Below are 22,117 nucleotides of genomic sequence, written 5' to 3'. Positions count from 1 at the left end.
GTGACATTTGTAGTACCTGAAGAATGTGACTTTTATGGTTATTTAATGGTTTCTTTGAAATTTATACTACAATATTTCAACGTACTTTTAATAAATATAATTAATCAATTATTGTGAGACTTCACATTATTGCTTTTATACAGAACTGAAAAAGTTATAAGAAAACTAACGTCGTTGGTACAAATCGAACAGCATTGTGGGTAATTTATTGTACTGTGATATGGGCCAAAACAGCAGTTGCTTCGCTTCCCACCCTGGCGTGTCAATCTTTTCGAGCCGTGTCAGGGCCTTGCTCACGTTTTCTTGAACGCATGACAGTAATCATAATAAATAACGCCGGTCGGATCATACGATTCTACGAACATATTGAGCAGTTCTGAACCGTGAAAATATTTTGCTGTGTAAGAATTAATGCATGTAAATATTTCTTTCTTTCCCTTCTCGTGATTTTTTCCCGTCAGTAGTGAAATGAATAAAAACATCTTTGCGTCACTTTATGTAAGAGATTTAGGATGAGAAACAGAACTGTTTTGGCCAATAATCACGGAAACATCAGGAGAAATATTCACATGTAGCCTACAGATTGGTATAAAGTAGTGAATGCCAGATACTTCAATGGGTCAGTTCTGATAAAGTTTGTATGTGATGTGTGATAGCGAGTATGTGAGTGCGAGTGCTTCATGAACTCTACAGCGTGTGGAGAGGTCGCAGTCAGAGAAATTGTAACAACTTAGCTCGGTTATTGAACCACTTTTTTTAAGGGTTGGGATTTGGCCGAGCGGTTTTGACTGTGATGTCTTCGCTATGTGACTGAGTGCCGTACGTTGTGAGTTCGAAACCGATCGAAAATTTACTGTATTTAATAGCCAGCACTGTGAATACGTAACGGGGTTGTTGAGTTGAGAAACACATGCAGATTATTTGTTAGTTACCGTCTGTCCAAGAACGGGGAATCAGATAGATTATTGAGGTTCCTTACAGAAAATAAGTGAACTAAATACATACATACCGGCCGGACTGATGACGAACATAATTAGAAGCGAAACATCTTATGCATCACGCGACAACGAAACGGAAACGTAAAATAATCGTCATATCATAATGGATTCACCCGACGAGACGTTTATTTACAAGATACTTTTAAAAACTTACACCTCGTATCGACGAAATTTAGGAATGGACAGAAATAACAGCGGGAACACCACTTTTCGCCCAAGTATTTCTGAAGGGGCATGAAAGTTCACGTATGCTTTTGTGGGATGGTAACCATATTTTGCGAAACTGTAGGAAAGGTAGATGCAGCCGATATGGTCCAAGTGATGGCTTCCCGGTCGAAACTTGTTTGTACCTTCTCAGAGGGGCAGAGTACTCGATGCATAATTGCAGAGCAATGTTACAATAAAGATTAGAAAACCTAAAGTATGTCTGGTGCCTACCACTAGATTTTCACGCTTTCACGCGACCATACAGGTAGATTCCATTGTCTGAAATTTGTTGCGAGTGCTTACATATAAGTATCAAGTTTGTTAAAACCATAACAATTCCTTCAGAATTTTGATTGGGTATGCTGGCGACTGCAGCGCGAGTGTTATGCTTGTTTCACATACAATTCCTACTTTTGAGGCCTTGAGACGCAAAGCAATGTATAATTTTCATGAACGTTTAAATAATATCGAAAATGCGCTTTGCATCCAAAGGATATTTTAACGTAAAGAAATTTTCTGTACTTTTAATCATTTTCTGTCTCTGTTTTTGTATTTTATGTTCTTTCTGTTTTTGATGTATGGGCTAGCTTACACAAGTTAGTGTTTCGCTTTTCATCCTGAAATAAAGTAGTATTATTATTATTATTATTTGTTGTGGCGGGTTGGATGGAAATTTGACAAGTAAATTTTTTTTTCGTGTCGGCACTGAAACCAACTCAAAACACTTGTTTAAAAGGTTGGACTTATCTGCATTGATTATCTCTGTATCTATCTATCTATCTATCTATCTATATATATATATATATATATATATATATATATATATATATATATATATATATATATATATAATATATATATATATATATTTAAGCGTGCAACTTTTTGTGATTACTCTGCAGTCTGTTTCATGCGCTTGGGCAACCATCAGGAGTGACATTGGCACGTGTGTTGTTACGTATACATAGGGGCCGTTGTGTATGCCATGTGCTTTCAAGGAGGAATTTGCTTCTGTGTCTGCATACTACCTTAAGACAGAAATTCTGCGCGTATGTTTAGGAGTGTTGACTTCTTTGAGTAGATAACATGCAATTTCTCTGTGGTGCAGAGGTTGCAGCGCTTTGTTTTGGTTGAGTAAGGCTGGGATCTGTCAACGATAGACCATGCATGCGATGCTGTATTTTGTGTTGTTGTCCCTATAGGTCCATATGCATTTTGAGAGTTCTTTCTGTGTTTAGATGTTGAGAATGTGTATTTGTGGTATCTTCGGACTCAACTTTCAAAACAATTTTACCCTACAAAACATGTTATATCTGTAAATATATATATTTGATAATATACAAATATGCGTTGTACTGGAAGTAGAAGGTAAAAAGTTCATGTGTGTACATAAATTTGATATTGGAATCTCACTGTAAATATTGATTCACTATACATGGCCGTCTATGGGAAAACTAAGATCAAATTTTTCCAATTCAAAAATAACAATATCTGTACATTTCTAGATGCTTGACAATTGATATAAATGTACTTTATTAGAATCTAGTGGTTATGTGTACACGAAATTTGACTTTGGTATTTCACTGAAAATGTTGACTCATTCATATATGGCGATCTATGAGAAAACTATGAAGAATTGTTTTGCGATACAAATTTAGCTAAATCTGTGTATTTATATCTGTTTGACAATAGATATAAGTGTTGTCGATTAGGATAGGGTGTTTGAAAATACCACCCAAAATATCAATTCACGTCGCATGGTAGTCGCGGGGTAAACTATGAAGAATAATTTCCCTGAAAAACTTGCTACATGTGCTATATATGTTCCTTTATATGTAGATTTGTTAAATATTGACTTTAAGGCTGTAATAAGTTCCTTGACAAACAACAGTCCACTCTGCAAGCCAAACTATAAAAGACGATAAGCATGACAGCCATTGTTCCTTTCAATATTGGATAGTACATCAAGCAGTTGATAGAATAAATTATTATTATCGTGAAATGTGATCTCCTTGTCATTGCATAAAAGTGATTATTGTAAAGGTTAAAAGTATCATGTCAAAGGTCGAAAGCTAAACGAGAAACCATATGTCAATTAGGATATTATTGATATAGACTTTGATACGCCGGAGGTCACGGATTTTTGTTCATGAAAATTGGTTATGGACACTTTTACAGGCAGTTTTGAACAGTCACTGTATTTCGTGCAGCATTATTTGAAAAACACTGTACTGCCCCCCCCCCCTGTAATTTCTGTTCAGTCCCTTATAATTTTGTATCATTCGAGATATGTTCACATTGAATGTTTAAAATATCGACATGCAAAGCTGAAACGATTTTGGCTTTGAGTGACTGCCTACGATGATTTACGCACTGGAAGAAATCAAAAATAGAAATGAAATTCCATCAATAATTAGAAAGTGAACGAAAGACCGTTTTATCACGAAAAACAGTGATGCTCGCCCCGACATGGTGACGAACACTTCGCAATCGTCGATCAAAAAAACTGATTCTGGCTTCCTGAGATCATTTATTATCCATGATGATCTCACAATTACTCCACCGACACACAATCGTAATAGTCCATTTTCCAGAAGCAAAAAACTACTACGGTAAATAACTACATTTGATAGATTTTAAAATATGTCCACAGGCAACAACTTCCACGAATTTTGAAAGAGGCTTAGAATCAGCTATATAAGTTAACTTGTGTGATTTTTGATATCAAAGCTTGTTAACGTGACAAAGTGGCGGAACAGCGAAAAACGATGAATCGCACAAATTCTACTGTCGTTGACGAACACAACGCAGACAACGCTATGCCTGCCGATGATTTGCCGCCATCTTGGCTAACATATCTGTGCGGTACACTAGAACTCCTCTTGGCGGTCGGAGCAATCGTAGGGAACGCTATGTTCATTCTGATTGTCGCCTTCAAGAAGAAACTAAGATCCTGGATGAACGTGTTCCTGGTCAATCTGAGTATAACAGATATTATTGCAGCACTGTTCGTCTCCCTCCCGACCACTGATGCCTATTACCATAGGAGTTGGCGCTTTGGAGCCACCTTCTGTCTCATACACAACCTACTGCATCCGATCCTGGTGGCCACGTCGCTCTGGCTCACAGCGTGCATTTCCATGAATCGGTATATCTACATCGTTCATAACAAGAGATATCAACAATTAACAAACAAATTCACCATGACAATAGCTATCACATTTGTTTGGGTCGCTCCCGTATTGGCACAGTACAGGATATATATGGATGCTTCTCTTTCGTCGTATGCTCCCTCGGCATTTCGCTGTCGTAAGCCCGAATTCAACTTCTTCTTCATTCTCTTCATATACATCCCAACAGCGATGGTATGCGTTCTGTACGTCCCTATTATCGCATTCGTGATCAACAGCAGACGCCGACTACGAACCCATGCCGCCGCAGAGCCTCATATTACAACCGTCAGAACAGGGCCGACTCCACAAGAGGTGCGCATGGCGCTGGTGATATTCGGCGTCTTTTGCCTGGTCCTTCTCGGCTACTTGCCCTTCGCGGTAATCGTCAACATCTACCAGTTGTTCGGCCGAAGACCACCTGTCGAGGCCCTTCTCGGTGCCTACCCGCTGCAGCACATCGGCGGAGTGTTGAATCCCTGTCTATACGGCGTCAACAACAGACAATTCAAAGACGCATACATGGAACTGTTGACAGGCAAACTTATCCGCTGCTCAATCAGGCTGCCCGCCAACGCTGTGACGCCGCTAACAACAAGAATGGAAGTAGGAACGTCTGACAATAATCTCGGTTTACCTTCCACCAGCATGGATACATCCCTAGAAACTGACAGGGTATTGTAGTTGGAACAATAATGTCAAAAACATCTTGTAACAGCTTGAATGAATGAATTGTTTAATTTTGCATGATGAAAACAAGCTAATATGGAAAGAGGTTTGAAATGTTTGTTAACTCAATGACTAACGGCTATTCGAAAAAAGACATTGGTTGGTCGTAGTAAAGGAGAGTAGATTTCAGTGATGGCTAGCTGAAAGTTCCGATTACTGAACGAATATGAAACTTTTATTTGTATACACTTGTAGATACTCTTCATGGTCTAAATTATATGTTACCCTTACTGTTAGAAGTATGAAATGTGTTTTATAGAGTCGAGGTGAAGATAATAAATACTTCAGCACATGGATAGCTATCGCTACTTTCAAATGAAGTTTGCAAATCTTGTTGCGCCAAAGACTTTGTGCGCCATGTTGAACTCATCACCAAAATTTTGTTTCTTTAAGGCTAGAAAAACAAGGTAACGGATTAAATTTCCGTAACTGTCGATTAGTGTACTTAAAGTGTCTCGTTTACTCGTACTTTTATGATTAAATATCACTTGATTTTATGCATAATTCTCTTGCGGTCTCTATGACATATAATAACGAAGATAGTCAAAATATGTATCACTTTATATTGAAAGTTACTTGTGTGATTGTGAAGGCAAAGAGCCTGCAAAGAGACCATATGTATATGGCTATTAAATGTTTAAAAATAAAGGTCAAACATTCATTTATGAATAATTTTTAAGGTGGATCTAAAGCCTGAAAATCGATGTGGAGTTCAAACGAAACTGTGGACAATATAAGCATTCATTGAAGCTATGCTATGGAACCGTGATGATATTCTTTCCGTTCCATCAACAAAACAACAAGTTGGAAGTTTCTTATGTGAAATGTCGCCACGACTTTCAAAATGGCCTTCAAGCGTGAGTGGCTAAATTTGAAATTCGTTTACCATCCTTTAACATGAGATGGTATGTCATCTAAATTCCTGCTGAATAAACTTGACCGATGGCAGATACCGCAAAAGTGATTCAATATAACAATATTTAAAACATCCGAACAGTCTTCGCTAAGCTCTAAGGATTTCTTACGATTCTACAACTACAGTTTCCCTCAAGAGACAAATTTCACAGACAGTAAATATAGAAAAAAACTTTTATCTGACAAGGCGTTCCAAAACGAGAGACGAGAAAACTCAAAAACTGAGACAAGAAATCTCACACATTGAGATTTTTATGTTTGTTTATATCAGAAACACGAACAAATCTGAAGGCAGTTTAGGGTTCATATAAACTGTCAAAGTTACATCAATGCCATGAAGAAAGCGACAAAGCCAGAGAGAAAGTGAGATAGAAAATAGAAATAATCAAACAAAAACTCATACTTTACTCATGAAAGTCACCAAAAATCGTCTATAAGTTAAATACATTAAATTTCTCCAATGTTAAATATTAAAACAAACGTATACGGTCAACCAACACTATGTCTTTGTACTTTAGATAACACAGTTTTGTGGTACACTAGAACTACATGTAATCTTTCCAGTAGGTACCCTAGCTAGGAACATGTCGTAAAAACAGGCGACAAGTACAGGATCATGCTTCCACACAGTCTCAGAGCTTAACTGTATTTAGTGATATTTGATATTTTTTGCCGTGTCCTTTTTGGTTACTTGCCGGTTGCCATTATCATTTTCATTGCAAAATTGCACGACCGACGACCGCCGATCGAAGTCTTCATCCTATCTTACCCCCTGATACACGTTCATTGGTGGAGTAATGAAGCCTTTCTTTAAGGCGTCAACAACAGACGTTTAAAAGAAATGTCTGTTGTAGTCTATTGACTACAACTTATAAGGGTAGAAAAAATATTTGCGCTTTGCAATTCTTCAGTTATGGGCCATAAGTTAAATTACGAGAACAAATGTAGCATTTCTGCTTTCCTATCGTTATAAAGGCCACTTTCACTCATCATGCTTCTCAAAGTACGTAATAAAAGGAAATCGACAATTATTACGTCAATTGACGTCGACGGCAGATATACTCAGTACCACAATGTTTGACTATCAGACGTTTGAGAATATTCAAAGAACAGCCTAGACTACAAGTATGAAAACATGGTGAATAATGGGGTTCAAACTTGTTACGTGTAGTAAAATGGTTGACGATCATGGGCTTTATAAGATGTTTCCAAATGCATGTGCCTTGATAATCTCATTAATTACAAAGAGGGGGAAGCAGAATAAGACAGATGGGGAGTCTTTAAAGCAGATAGAAATGGAAAGAAATGGACCAAGACTCAATGATAGACTGAGACATAAAGGGATACAACATAAAAGCAAAGGCAGACAGACAGAGAGACACATGGACAGAAAATTAGACAGACAGATAGACAAACAGATAGAGAGACAGACACACAGACAGACGGACAGACAGAGACAGACAAACAGACTAACAGACACAGACAGACACGCAGACAGACAGACAGTAAGACAAACGGACAGACAGACAGGGACAATACAAGACGTAAAAGAGACAGACAGACTTCAAGCCTTTAAAGCATGTATACGTTACACAATATCTGTACATTTCTGGATGCTTGACAATTGATATAAATGTACTTTATTAGAATCTAGTGGTTATGTGTACACGAAATTGACTTTGGTATTTCACTGAAAATGTTGACTCATTCATACATGGCGATCTATGAGAAAACTATGAAGAATTGTTTTGCGATTCAAATTAGCTAAATCTGTGCATTTATATCTGTTTGACAATAGATATAAGTGTTGTCGATTAGAATAGGGTGTTTGAAAATACCACCCAAAATATCAATCCACGTCGCATGGTAGTCGCGGGGTAAACTATGAAGAATAATTTCCCTGAAAAACTTGCTACATGTGCTATACACGTTCCTTGACAAACAACAGTCCACTCTGGAAGCCAAACCATAAAAGACGAAAAGCATTACAGCCATTGTTCCTTTCAATATTGGATAGCCAATTGTTCATCAAGCAGTTGATAGAATAAATTATTATTATCGTGAAATGTGATCTCCTTGTCATTGCATAAAAGTGATTATTGTAAAGGTTAAAAGTACCATGTCAAAGGTCGAAAGCTAAACGAGAAACCACATGTCAATTAGGATATTATTGATATGGACTTTGATACGCCGGAGGTCACAGTTTTTTGTGCATGGAAATTGGTTATGGACATTTTTACAGGCAGTTTTGAACAGTCACTGTATTGCGTGCAGCATTATTTGAAAACCACTGTACTGCCCCCCCCCCCCCGTTATTTCTGTTCAGTTCCTTATAATTTGTATCATTCGAGATATGTTCACATTGAATGTTTAAAATTTCGACATGCAAAGCTGAAACTATCTTTTTTCTGGTATCCTAGGCTCTGAGTGACTGTCTACGATGATTTACGCACTGGGAGAAATCAAAAATAGAAATGAAATTCCATCAATAATTAGAAAGTGAACGAAAGACCGTTTTATCACGAAAAACAGTGATGCTCGCCCCGACATGGTGACGAACACTTCGCAATCGTCGATCAAACAAACTGATTCTGGCTTCCTGAGATCATTTATTATCCATGATGATCTCATAATTACTCCACCGACACACAATCGTAATAGTCCATTTTCCAGAAGCAAAAAACTACTACGGTAAATAACTACATTTGATAGATTTTAAAATATGTCCACAGGCAACAACTTCCACGAATTTGAAAGAGGCTTAGAATCAGCTATATAAGATAACTTGTGTGATTTTTGATATCAAAGCTTGTTAACGTGACAAAGTGGCGGAACAGCGAAACGATGAATCGCACAAATTCTACTGTCGTTGACGAACACAACGCAGACAACGCTATGCCTGCCGATGATTTGCCGCCATCTTGGCTAACATATCTGTGCGGTACACTAGAACTCCTCTTGGCGGTCGGAGCAATCGTAGGGAACGCTATGTTCATTCTGATTGTCGCCTTCAAGAAGAAACTAAGATCCTGGATGAACGTGTTCCTGGTCAATCTGAGTATAACAGATATTATTGCAGCACTGTTCGTCTCCCTCCCGACCACTGATGCCTATTACCATAGGAGTTGGCGCTTTGGAGCCACCTTCTGTCTCATACACAACCTACTGCATCCGATCCTGGTGGCCACGTCGCTCTGGCTCACAGCGTGCATTTCCATGAATCGGTATATCTACATCGTTCATAACAAGAGATATCAACAATTAACAAACAAATTCACCATGACAATAGCTATCACATTTGTTTGGGTCGCTCCCGTATTGGCACAGTACAGGATATATATGGATGCTTCTCTTTCGTCGTATGCTCCCTCGGCATTTCGCTGTCGTAAGCCCGAATTCAACTTCTTCTTCATTCTCTTCATATACATCCCAACAGCGATGGTATGCGTTCTGTACGTCCCTATTATCGCATTCGTGATCAACAGCAGACGCCGACTCCGAACCCATGCCGCCGCAGAGCCTCAGAGTACAACCGTCAGAACAGGGCCGACTCCACAAGAGGTGCGCATGGCGCTGGTGATATTCGGCGTCTTTTGCCTGGTCCTTCTCGGCTACTTGCCCTTCGCGGTAATCGTCAACATCTACCAGTTGTTCGGCCGAAGACCACCTGTCGAGGCCCTCCTCGGTGCCTACCCGCTGATGCACATCGGCGGAGTGTTGAATCCCTGTCTATACGGCGTCAACAACAGACAATTCAAAGACGCATACATGGAACTGTTGACAGGCAAACTTATCCGCTGCTCAATCAGGCTGCCCGCCAACGCTGTGACGCCGCTAACAACAAGAATGGACGTAGGAACGTCTGACAATAATATCGGTTTACCTTCCACCAGCATGGATACATCCCTAGAAACTGACAGGGCACTGTAGTTCGAACAATAATGTCAAAAACATCTTGTAACAGCTTGAATGAATGAATTGTTTAATTTTGCATGATGAAAACAAGCTAATATGGAAAGAGGTTTGAAATGTTTGTTAACTCAATGACTAACGGCTATTCGAAAAAAGACATTGGTTGGTCGTAGTAAAGGAGAGTAGATTTCAGTGATGGCTAGCTGAAAGTTCCGATTACTGAACGAATATGAAACTTTTATTTGTATACACTTGTAGATACTCTTCATGGTCTAAATTATATGTTACCCTTACTGTTAGAAGTATGAAATGTGTTTTATAGAGTCGAGGTGAGGAATAAATACTTCAGCACATGGATAGCTATCGCTACTTTCAAATGAAGTTTGCAAATCTTGTTGCGCCAAAGACTTTGTGCGCCATGTTGAACTCATCACCAAAATTTTGTTTCTTTTAAGGCTAGAAAACAAGGTAACGGATTAAATTTCCGAAACTGTCGATTAGTGTACTTAAACTGTCTCGTTTACTCGTACTTTTATGATTAAATATCACTTGATTTTATGCATAATTCTCTTGCGGTCTCTATGACATATAATAACGAAGATAGTCAAAATATGTATCACTTTATATTGAAAGTTACTTGTGTGATTGTGAAGGCAAAGAGCCTGCAAAGAGACCATATGTATATGGCTATTAAATGTTTAAAAATAAAGGTCAAACATTCATTTATGAATAATTTTTAAGGTGGATCTAAAGCCTGAAAATCGATGTGGAGTTCAAACGAAACTGTGGACAATATAAGCATTCATTGAAGCTATGCTATGGAACCGTGATGATATTCTTTCCGTTTCCATCAACAAAACAACAAGTCGGAAGTTTCTTATGTGAAATGTCGCCACGACTTTCAAAATGGCCTTCAAGCGTGAGTGGCTAAATTTGAAATTCGTTTACCATCCTTTAACATGAGATGGTATGTCATCTAAATTCCTGCTGAATAAACTTGACCGATGGCAGATACCGCAAAAGTGATTCAATATAACAATATTTAAAACATCCGAACAGTCTTCGCTAAGCTCTAAGGATTTCTTACGATTCTACAACTACAGTTTCCCTCAAGAGACAAATTTCACAGACAGTAAATATAGAAAAAAACTTTTATCTGACAAGGCGTTCCAAAACGAGAGACGAGAAAACTCAAAAACTGAGACAAGAAATCTCAGACATCGAGATTTGTATGTTTCGTTTATATCAGAAACACGAACAAATCTGAAGGCAGTTTAGGGTTCATATAAACTGTCAAAGTTACATCAATGCCATGAAGAAAGCGACAAAGCCAGAGAGAAAGTGAGATAGAAAATAGAAATAATCAAACAAAAACTCATACTTTACTCATGAAAGTCACCAAAAATCGTCTATAAGTTAAATACATTAAATTTCTCCAATGTTAAATATTAAAACAAACGTATACGGTCAACCAACACTATGTCTTTGTACTTTAGATAACACAGTTTTGTGGTACACTAGAACTACATGTAATCTTTCCAGTAGGTACCCTAGCTAGGAACATGTCGTAAAAACAGGCGACAAGTACAGGATCATGCTTCCACACAGTCTCAGAGCTTAACTGTATTTAGTGATATTTGATATTTTTTGCCGTGTCCTTTTTGGTTACTTGCCGGTTGCCATTATCATTTTCATTGCAAAATTGCACGACCGACGACCGCCGATCGAAGTCTTCATCCTATCTTACCCCCTGATACACGTTCATTGGTGGAGTAATGAAGCCATTTCTTTGTGGCGTCAACAACAGACGTTTAAAAGAAATGTCTGTTGTAGTCTATTGACTACAACTTATAAGGGTAGAAAAAATATTTGCGCTTTGCAATTCTTCAGTTATGGGCCATAAGTTAAATTACGAGAACAAATGTAGCATTTCTGCTTTCCTATCGTTATAAAGGCCACTTTCACTCATCATGCTTCTCAAAGTACGTAATAAAAGGAAATCGACAATTATTACGTCAATTGACGTCGACGGCAGATATACTCAGTACCACAATGTTTGACTATCAGACGTTTGAGAATATTCAAAGAACAGCCTAGACTACAAGTATGAAAACATGGTGAATAATGGGGTTCAAACTTGTTACGTGTAGTAAAATGGTTGACGATCATGGGCTTTATAAGATGTTTCCAAATGCATGTGCCTTGATAATCTCATTAATTACAAAGAGGGGGAAGCAGAATAAGACAGATGGGGAGTCTTTAAAGCAGATAGAAATGGAAAGAAATGGACCAAGACTCAATGATAGACTGAGACATAAAGGGATACAACATAAAAGCAAAGGCAGACAGACAGAGAGACACATGGACAGAAAATTAGACAGACAGATAGACAAACAGATAGAGAGACAGACACACAGACAGACGGACAGACAGAGACAGACAAACAGACTAACAGACAGACACGCAGACAGACAGACAGTCAGACAAACGGACAGACAGACAGGGACAATACAAGACGTAAAAGAGACAGACAGACTTCAAGCCTTTAAAGCATGTATACGTTAACTTAGCATATATCTCACTAAAATAATGTGGACACTATTTCTACAAAACCTTCCTACTTTTATAGTAGGCCTAACAACAATCCAGGTGACACGCAGACAGACGGACAGACAGAGACAGACAGACAGACAGACAGACAGACAGACAGACAGACAGACAGATAGACACGCAGACAGACGGATAGAGAGTGACAGACGGACATCAGAGACAGACAGACAAACGTACAGACAGATAGATAGGGACCAGGGAATACCAAGGAACGCCCTTTTGACTATATATGGGCATATTTAGATTACAGGTGACTGTATACCTTTAACATGTGCATTGCACCGAGTTGGTAAGTCAGTACTGTCTTCCACGGGTTAAGTATTTTTTTCTAATTTTCATTTTACCTTTGATTTCGTAGAGGTAAAACGCAACTCGAAACTTAAAGACCTACACTATTTTTGCTCAAAGTTTTTTATTGAAGCTCTGAACCATTCTCTTAAAAAATTAAGAATACACTTTAAAGGTCACCATGACAGTTTTTGTATTTTGAGAAACAAATGACCTAAAATTTCTGCTAAAGTTGAAATTTAAAGTAACTGTTATATAACATCAATTGGGGAAAATTACATCTAAAATTCTTAAACAAGTAGCAAGTGACAACTTAATTTGAATACACAAGGTTCAAAATGATTTTAAAATGACAGCAAACCAGTAAAAGCATAGCAGTAAAGAGTCAGTGATAAGCGTATCCTGACTTCATACAGTTTTTCGGACTTACTTTTCAAACATTCTTTGATTAGAGGGACAGTACGCTGCCAGGTACTGGTAATATGAAATCCACTCCGCCAACTGGAATGCCCACCTTAGACGGCGGTGAAGTTATACCTGAAAAAAAGGCAGTCTGTTATCAGATTTTACATGTTTCGCGAAATATCTTTACACACTTTTCAGTCATTCGATCTTTAGGTGTTTAATTACGCAAATACTCTCGATAGTTCAAAATGTAATTAATTCTTATTGTCATACAAGTGAAATTTGTTTTAAAGAATACTTGTAAAAATGAATGTCAGAGCAAAGACATCTATCACTATACCTTGAATTCAAAAACATTCACACCTTGTTCTCTCGGGACACATTTATAGTCATTAATGTAAGGATAGAGTCAACTTTTGAAATAATCAACTAGCATTCATGAAACTGATGTCACCACATTCATATAACATGGTCTTCCAAAACGTGGTAACTAGAGTATCAGTTTGTTCACTACACTAATGTACGTTTATATCACTTTATTTTCATTCTTGCGGAAAAAAATATACCGATTGATGGCTAAAACTAAAAAATACTCCTGTTTTGAGATATTTACAGTCAGAATATTGAAATATTTTAACACATCACAAATCAGATAAGTGTGTCTTTCTTATCGTCTTCTACAACATGACAGATTCTGTTTGAACAAACATATCGCAGACAGCAGCTGAAGATATAATCTCATAAGATCGTCTGATCAAGAGCGATAAGGAATCTCCAAAATTTATCGGGTTTTGAACTCTAGATTCTTTACGAAAGATGGAAATCACACAAGAATACGGGAAGACGATAGACAGAAAGTTAAAGTCTATGATTCGCCTACGAAAACCATGCCACAAATCTCCTCTAAGTTCAGAAAATTTAATTTCTAAGCTATCAGCTATTTCATCGAAAAGTAGGCTGCTCATAAAAAAGGCGAGTCGACATGTCTGTGAATAAACTGAGAGAGAGATATCAGCTCCAAGGTTCTCATCAAGATCATCTCTTTGAGCTTCTCATCTTAATCAATCGTAATCTCTCGATAATAATTAGAGGTAGTAGACCAAGAAACGAAAGCGCAAGTGTCGCTTCATTATTTGCAAATTGTCGGTATTTCATGCAATCAGAGGCAGAAAAAACATCAACATCTGAAATTTGTCTGATGCCTTCGAAACATACAGCTCAATTAGTGAACTAGTAAAATTCCAAATTGACTCGAATATAACAACTATATATTTCCTCGACAGGAAAAGTCACGATCACTTTAGCCTTCAATGTTTTCTCCAGCTGTCTGTAAAGATCGATGAACTAGTTAGGTTATAAAATTGTAAGGAGGGTTATCGGTATCAGTGGTCGAAAGTAACTCCACATATGAAATCAAAATAAAGCCAAATTATTGAATGACTCTAATTCAACATTGACTCGAACAATACAATACTGTTTCCTCCGCGGCATAAGTCAAAATCAGTTTAACCTTCAATACAACTTTCAATTGAGAAAGGATGTCGGCAAATTGCAGGCGTTTTTATTTGCATGTAAGATTTAAAGGGAAGCCTACATATTTATGTGTTTCAGTCGGTCAAACGCTGCACACTAGCGCATGTAAAGCATGGCTTTTGAGAAACTTAACGATACGATGAACAGAACCAATACTACTCTCAACAAACACCACGTCCTGGCTACAGATTTGTTGCCTGCACATTGGATAACACAACTGTGTGGATCACTAGAACTACTCTTTGCAGTGGGAACACTGGTTGGGAACATCATGTTCATCTTGATCGTCATCTTCAAGAAGAAACTGAGAACATGGATGAACCTCTTCTTGGTTAATCTCAGTCTGACAGATATCATCTCGGCGCTCTTCATTTCTCTTCCGACTATGCACTCATACTACCATCGAGTTTGGAGACTTGGATCCCTGTACTGTCTCATACACAACTTACTTCATCCCATCATGATATCAACTTCGCTCTGGCTGACTGCGTTTATCTCCATCAATCGATACATCTATATCGTCCATAACAATATGTATCAGAGACTTACAAACGGAATCACCATTACTCTGGCCATTATCTTCGCCTGGAGCGCACCTATAGTGTCGCAATACACAGTGTACAAAGACACTTCACTGTCGTCTTATGATCCGACAGCATTTCGCTGTCTAATACCTGGGACAAAACTCTTCTTCATATCTCTCGTTTATACCCCTTCCTTTCTGGTCATTCTGTGGTACATCCTTATCATCGCTCATGTCTTAAAGAGCAGGTGCCGAGTACAAGCTCACGCCTTTACACAGCCTCAGAGCTCAACTGTAACAGTTGCAACCCCACAAGAGCTGCGCATGTTACTTGTGGTATTTGGTATTTTTTGCCTTGTTCTCCTTGGCTACCTGCCGGTTGCCTTCATCATTTTCATTGCAAAGTTGCAGGACCGACGACCGCCAATCGAAGGCTTCATCCTATCTTACCCTCTGATACACATTGGCGGAGTAATGAACCCATTTCTTTATGGCGTCAACAACAGACATTTCAAAGAAGCATACAAAGATCTCCTGACAGGTAAACTGATCCGTTGCTCGAAGTTGTCCACAACGAACCAGGTGGTGCCAGCAACACATACTGGGCAGACAAGCTCCACCAACCAAGGGCATATTTCAGTGAGCCTCACTAACTCAGTTGTCTAAATAGGTCAGTATTGAAGTATCTGGCCTTCATTGAAAACTCATGTCAGCATTTCTTAGGAATGAGCTAAACAGAGCTGAAACGTTAATGTGAACTGCTCCACACTTTATTCACTTTTTGTTGATAGTTTAACCCATCAACCCCATTTCCCACTCTAGAGGTCTAACTTTACCATAGAAAACAATGAGATTCGTTCAAACCACTATCATGAAATAGTTAAGGTGATTTTTAGTCCAGTAACTTATTACATACTTGCGAAAATAGCTCATAGTGCGTGTTACATTTCAACCTGTTTTGTACAAAAATACAAGATTTACAAGATTTATACATATATGACGTGAGGTTCGCCAATGTCCACTGTTCGTAACAAATTCTACGTGTCTCTATTACTACACCATATTTCCACAAGCCAAAAGCTTTATAACATCCTAAAATGAATTTCGAGTTGTATATGAGAGTAAAAGTAATTAAATATGTAAAATTGTTCAAAGATTTGAAAAAAGTGATACATTTGGCAGAATAATGAACAGTTTACACATTTAAGTTAACAAGTTCTTAGGATTACCTTGATGTGATACTTCTGTGTCAATTAACTGACTTTGTGAAGTCTGTCTGTATAAAGTTTGTATTTGTATTTGTGAACTGGTCTGTACAAACCTGCAAGTTTTCTTCAGCTTCTTTCATTACATGCCATTTAGCATTTATAGTTAGATTCAATGGATACAGGAGAAAACAATTAAAAAACATTTGTATGTTAGCCTGATGAACGTTTTAAAAACTTCTTCTTACCATTTTACAAACTTAAATGTGAACCTAGTTTTTATCAAGTTTCGACAGGAGGGATGATAGTCGGAGCCACTACTCTCATATTAGTCCCCACAATTCAATAATAAGTACACTCTCGGTTCATATATAATCTTAAATGGTTTTCACTGAAATACCGGCCTTCCCGCTGGTTTATACCGCATTTGATATGAACATACCAAACTTATATATTAATGTATCTACAAGGTAGAATAATTACAAAGAAGAAACCGGTACCGGTGTGAAACGTGTGGTTAAAGAGTGGCGACATAAGTCAGAACTACAGGATATACTATCAACCTTGGATACTAGTAGCTACAATAAATGACTTTGTGTACAGCCTGATGATATGAGCTGTATGGAAGTTGATGCGGATGACAGGTCTCCATAAGTGAACGAAACGTTCACTGCATACTGGCGTTCCCTGCTGACTCCCTGCCCTACAGTGATTATCTTCCCGACTTGGCATTTACTTTGGCGACTTTGTACATTTTTAAAATTGTTACTCATAGAAAATCCTCATGTTGTTTTTGTTCAGATTTCTTGCAAATGATTGATCTCAGCCTTCTACAGTATACAGTGTCATTATCTTTGTGTATCGCTGCCCACGACTTTATTCATCACGTATCTTTCCATCATTAAATCGTTGTTTCGTTGTATCTGATTACAGAAAGAAATAAAGTAATAAAAACTTACTCTGCCGACTCATATTTTTACTCTTTGCATCAACCTGATCACGATTGTAAAGTTATAATACAATTTTCACAATAGAGAACCAGATTAATTTATTGTAGCAAAACATCCAGTTTCGCAAAGGATGATACATATAAGCAACACCTATGTATATCAGACTTACGACTGAATTATGACTTTTCTTGACCTATTCCCAATACCAGGAATACCACCACTAAGTTTTATGGTTCAAAATAACATTATTATTATTGACATGTTTAGAATGTTTCCTCGGCCTTGTAAATCATTTAAATTAACTTATGCTGATTATTGGATATGCTTTAGTTTCATATTGGAATGGCCGTTGCAATAAATCACCACACTAACTTTCTCTATTTAGTAACTTTGATAAAATGACCTTCGTATGAGATTAGACCTGCCTCCAAGAGTTAGATGGTGTGGTTTGCGGTGGTTTGCGTCGATGTCCGTATATAAATCAATTTTCTGGTTTTCAATGTTTCTTTTCCGGTCTATTGGCTGAAATTTATATGACTTTTAAAAAATGTTTGCGCTTTGCAATTCTTCAGTTATGGGCCATAAGTTAAATTACGAGAACAAATGTAGCACTTGTGCTTTACTATCGTTATAAAGGCCACTTTCACTGATAATGCTTCTCTGAGTACGTAATAAAAGGAAATCGACAATTATTACGTCAATTCACGTCAATGGGGTTTGCACTTGATACCACAATGTTATACTATCAGACGTTTGAGAACATTCAACGAACAGCCTAGACTACAAGTATGAAAACATGGTGAATAATGGGGTTCAAACTTGTTATGTGTTGTAAAATAGTTGACGATCATGGGCTTTATAAGATGTTTCCAAATGCGTGTGCCTTGACAATCTAATAAATTACAAAGGAGAACGAGATGGGGAAGCAGAATAAGACAGATGGGGAGTCTTTCAAACAGACAGAAATAGAAAAAATGGACCAAGACTCAATGATAGACTGAGACATAAAGAGATACAACATACAAGCAAAGGCAGATAGTCAGAGAGACAGATGGACAGAATATTTGACAAACAGATAGACAGACAGATAGAGAGACACAGACGGACAGACAGACAGACAGACAGACAAACGGACAGACAGACAGCCGTTCAAGCACGTATACGTTAACTTTGCATATATTCACACTAAAATTATGTGGACAATATTTCTACAAAACCTTCATACTTTTACAGTAGTCCTAACAACAATTCATGTGACACGCAGACAGATGGACAGACAGAGACAGACAGACAGACACGCACACAGACACGCAGACAGACACGCAGACAGACGGACAGACAGACAGACAGACACGCAGACAGACATGCAGACAGGCGGACAGAGAGTGACACATCGACATCAGAGACAGACATACGAACGGACAGACAGACAGACAGGGACCAGGGAATACCAAGGAACGCCCTTTTGACCATATATGGGCATATTTAGATTACAGGTGACTGTATACATTTAACATGTGCATTGCACCGAGTTGGTAAGTCAGTACTGTCTTCTATGTGTTCAGTATTTTTTTCTAATTTTCATTTTACCTTTAATTTCTTAGGGGTAAAACGCAACTCGAAACTTAAAGACCTACACTATTTTGCTCAAAGTTTTTTATTGAAGTTCTGAACCATTCTCTTAAAAATTAAGAATACACTTGAAAGGTCACCATGACAGTTTGAGAAACAAATGACCTAACATTTCTGCTAAAGTTGAAATTTATAATTTGTTATATACCTCAATGGGGAAAATCACATCTAAAAATTTTAAACAAGTAGCAAGTGACAACTTAATTTGAATACACGAGGTTCAAAATGATTTTAAAATGACAGAAAACCAGTAAAAGCATTGCAGTAAAGAGTCAGTGACAAGCGTATCCTGACTTCGTACAGTTTTTTGGACTAACTTTTCAACATTCTTTGATTAGAGGGACAGTACGCTGCCAGGTACTGGTAATATGAAATCCACTCCGCCCACTGGAATGCCCGCCTTAGACGGCAAGGAAGTTATTACTGAAAAAAGGTTGTCTGTTATCAGATTTTACATGTTTCGTGAAATATCTTTACACACTTTTCAGCCATTCGATCTTTAGGTGTTAAATTACGCAAATACTCTCGATAGTTCAAAATGTAATTATTCTTATTGTCATACAAGTGAATGTGTTAAGAATACTTGTACAAATGAATGTCAGAGCAAAGATATCTATTACGACCTTGAATTCAAAAGCATTCACACCTGTTCTCTCGGGACACGTTTATAGTCATTAATGTAAGGATAAAAAACAAACGATAGAGTCAACTTTTGAAAAAATCGACTTGCATTCTTGAAAATGATGTCAACACATTCATATAACATGGTCTTCCAAAACGTGGCAACTAGAGTATCAGTTTGTTCATTATACTAATATGTTATTATATCACTTCATATTCATACTTGTTGAATAAAATATATCAATGTGTGGCAAAACTAAAAAATACTCCTGTTTTGAAATATTCACTGTCACAATATTGAAATATGTTAACCCATCACAAATCAGATGTGTTTCTTTCTTATCGTCTTCTTCAACATGACAGATTCTGTTTGAACAAACATATCGCAGACAGCAGCTGAAGATATAATCTCATAAAATCGTCTGATCAAGAGCGATAAGAAATCTCCAAAATTTATCGGGTTTTGAACTCTAGATTCTTTACGAAAGATGGAAATCACACAAGAATGCTGGAAGACGATAGACAGAAAGTTAAAGTCTATAATTGAGCCTACGAAAATCATGCCACAATCGCCTACAAGCCATTTCATCGAAAAGTAGGCTGCTCAAAAGAAAGATGGCGAGTCGACATATCTGTGAATAAACTGAGAGAGAGATATTAGCTTCAAGGTTCTCATCAAGATCATCTCTTCGAGCTTCTCATCTTAACCAATCGTAATATCTCTATTACAATTAGAGGTAGTAAACCAAGAAACGAAAGCGCAAGTGTCGCTTTATTATTTGCAAATTGTCGGTATTTCATGCAATCAGAGGCAGAAAATTATCAACACCTGAAGTCTGTCTGATGCCTTCGAAACATACAGCTCAATTAGTGAACTGGTCAAATTCCAAATTGACTCAAATATAACAACTTTATTTCCTCGACAGGAAAAGTCACAATCACTTCAGCCTTCAATGTTTTTTCCAGCTGTCTGTAAAGGACGATGAATTAATTGGGATATAAAATCGTAAGGAAGGCTATCAGTATCAGTGGTCGAAAGTCCCTCCACATATGAAATCAACATAAAGCCAAATTATTGAATGACTCGAATTCAACATTGACACGAACAATACAATCCTGCTACCTCCACGGCATAAGTCAAAATCAGTTTAACCTTCAATACAACTTTCGATTGAGAAACGATGTCGGCAAATTGCAGGCGTCTTATTTGTATGTAAGATTTAAAGGGAAGCCTGTATATTATGCGTTTCAGTCGGTCAGACGCTGCACATTAGCACATGATAAGCATGGTTTTTGGAAATTTAACGATACGAACAGAACCAATACTACTCTCAACCAACATCACGTCCTGGCTACAGACTCTTTGCCTGCACATTGGATAACACAACTGTATGGATCACTAGAACTACTCTTTGCAGTGGGAACACTGGTTGGGAACATCATGTTCATTTTAATTGTCATCTTTAAGAAGAAACTGAGAACATGGATGAACCTCTTCTTGGTTAATCTCAGTCTGACAGATATCATCTCGCGCGCTCTTTATTTCTCTTCCGACCATGCACTCATACTACCATCGAGTTTGGAGACTTGGATCCTTGTACTGTCTCATACACAACTTACTTCATCCCTTCATGGTATCAACGTCGCTCTGGCTAACTGCGTTTATTTCCATCAATCGATACATCTATATCGTCCATAACAATATGTATCGGAGACTTACAAACGGAATCACCATTACTCTGGCCATTATCTTCGCCTGGAGCGCACCTATAGTGTCGCAATACACAGTGTACAAAGACACTTCACTGTCGTCTTATGATCCGACAGCATTTCGCTGTCTAATACCTGGGACAAAACTCTTCTTCATATCTCTCGTTTATACCCCTTCCTTTCTGGTCATTCTGTTGTACATCCTTATCATCGCTCATGTCTTAAAGAGCAGGCTCCGATTACAAGCTCACGACTCCACACAGTCTCAGAGCTCAACTGTAACAGTTGCAACCCCACAAGAGCTGCGCATGTTACTTGTGGTATTTGGTATTTTTTGCCTTGTTCTCCTTGGCTACCTGCCGGTTGCCTTCATCATTTTCATTGCAAAGTTGCAGGACCGACGACCGCCGTTCGAAGGCTTCATCCTATCTTACCCCTTGATACACATTGGCGGAGTAATGAACCCATTTCTTTATGGCGTCAACAACAGACATTTCAAAGAAGCATACAAAGATCTCCTGACAGGTAAACTGATCCGTTGCTCGAAGTTGTCCAAAACGAACCAGGTGGTACCAGCACACATCCTGGGCAGACAAGCTCCACCAATCCAGGGCATATTTCAGTGACTCTCACTAACTCAGTTGTCTAAATAGGTCAGTATTGAAGTATCTGGCCTTCATGGAAAACTCATGTTAGCATTTCTTAGGAA

At 38.0% G+C, this 22,117-nt stretch overlaps 3 protein-coding genes across 3 annotated transcripts; all 3 read left to right on the top strand.

Annotated features, from left to right (window-relative positions):
• The first annotated feature begins 3,973 nt into the window (after positions 1–3,973).
• LOC139116647 (melatonin receptor type 1B-B-like) lies at positions 3,974–5,059 on the top strand. The gene has a single exon (XM_070679242.1). It carries the CDS (start codon positions 3,974–3,976, stop codon positions 5,057–5,059), a length of 1,086 nt encoding a protein of 361 aa, XP_070535343.1.
• Positions 5,060–8,863: 3,804 nt separating this feature from the next.
• On the top strand, positions 8,864–9,949 carry LOC139116646 (melatonin receptor type 1B-B-like). The gene has a single exon (XM_070679241.1). The coding sequence runs from the start codon at positions 8,864–8,866 to the stop codon at positions 9,947–9,949; it is 1,086 nt and encodes a 361-aa protein (XP_070535342.1).
• A 4,930-nt stretch (positions 9,950–14,879) lies between these two features.
• On the top strand, positions 14,880–15,956 carry LOC139116645 (melatonin receptor type 1B-B-like). Its single transcript, XM_070679240.1, has one exon. The coding sequence runs from the start codon at positions 14,880–14,882 to the stop codon at positions 15,954–15,956; it is 1,077 nt and encodes a 358-aa protein (XP_070535341.1).
• The last annotated feature ends 6,161 nt before the right edge of the window (positions 15,957–22,117 follow it).

This window comes from Ptychodera flava, chromosome 17 (assembly GCF_041260155.1).
Source record: "Ptychodera flava strain L36383 chromosome 17, AS_Pfla_20210202, whole genome shotgun sequence".
In the NCBI taxonomy this organism is placed as follows: Eukaryota; Metazoa; Hemichordata; class Enteropneusta; family Ptychoderidae; genus Ptychodera; species Ptychodera flava.
The sequence above is the reverse complement of the archived record's forward strand: the minus strand, read 5'-3'. Positions and strand labels throughout refer to the sequence as shown.

What these genes read in the sequence shown, in the direction of transcription:
- LOC139116645 (XM_070679240.1), top strand. Translation starts at nt 14,880, where the DNA reads ATGGCTTTTGAGAAACTTAACGATACGATGAACAGAACCAATACTACT.
- LOC139116646 (XM_070679241.1), top strand. Translation starts at nt 8,864, where the DNA reads ATGAATCGCACAAATTCTACTGTCGTTGACGAACACAACGCAGACAAC.
- LOC139116647 (XM_070679242.1), top strand. Translation starts at nt 3,974, where the DNA reads ATGAATCGCACAAATTCTACTGTCGTTGACGAACACAACGCAGACAAC.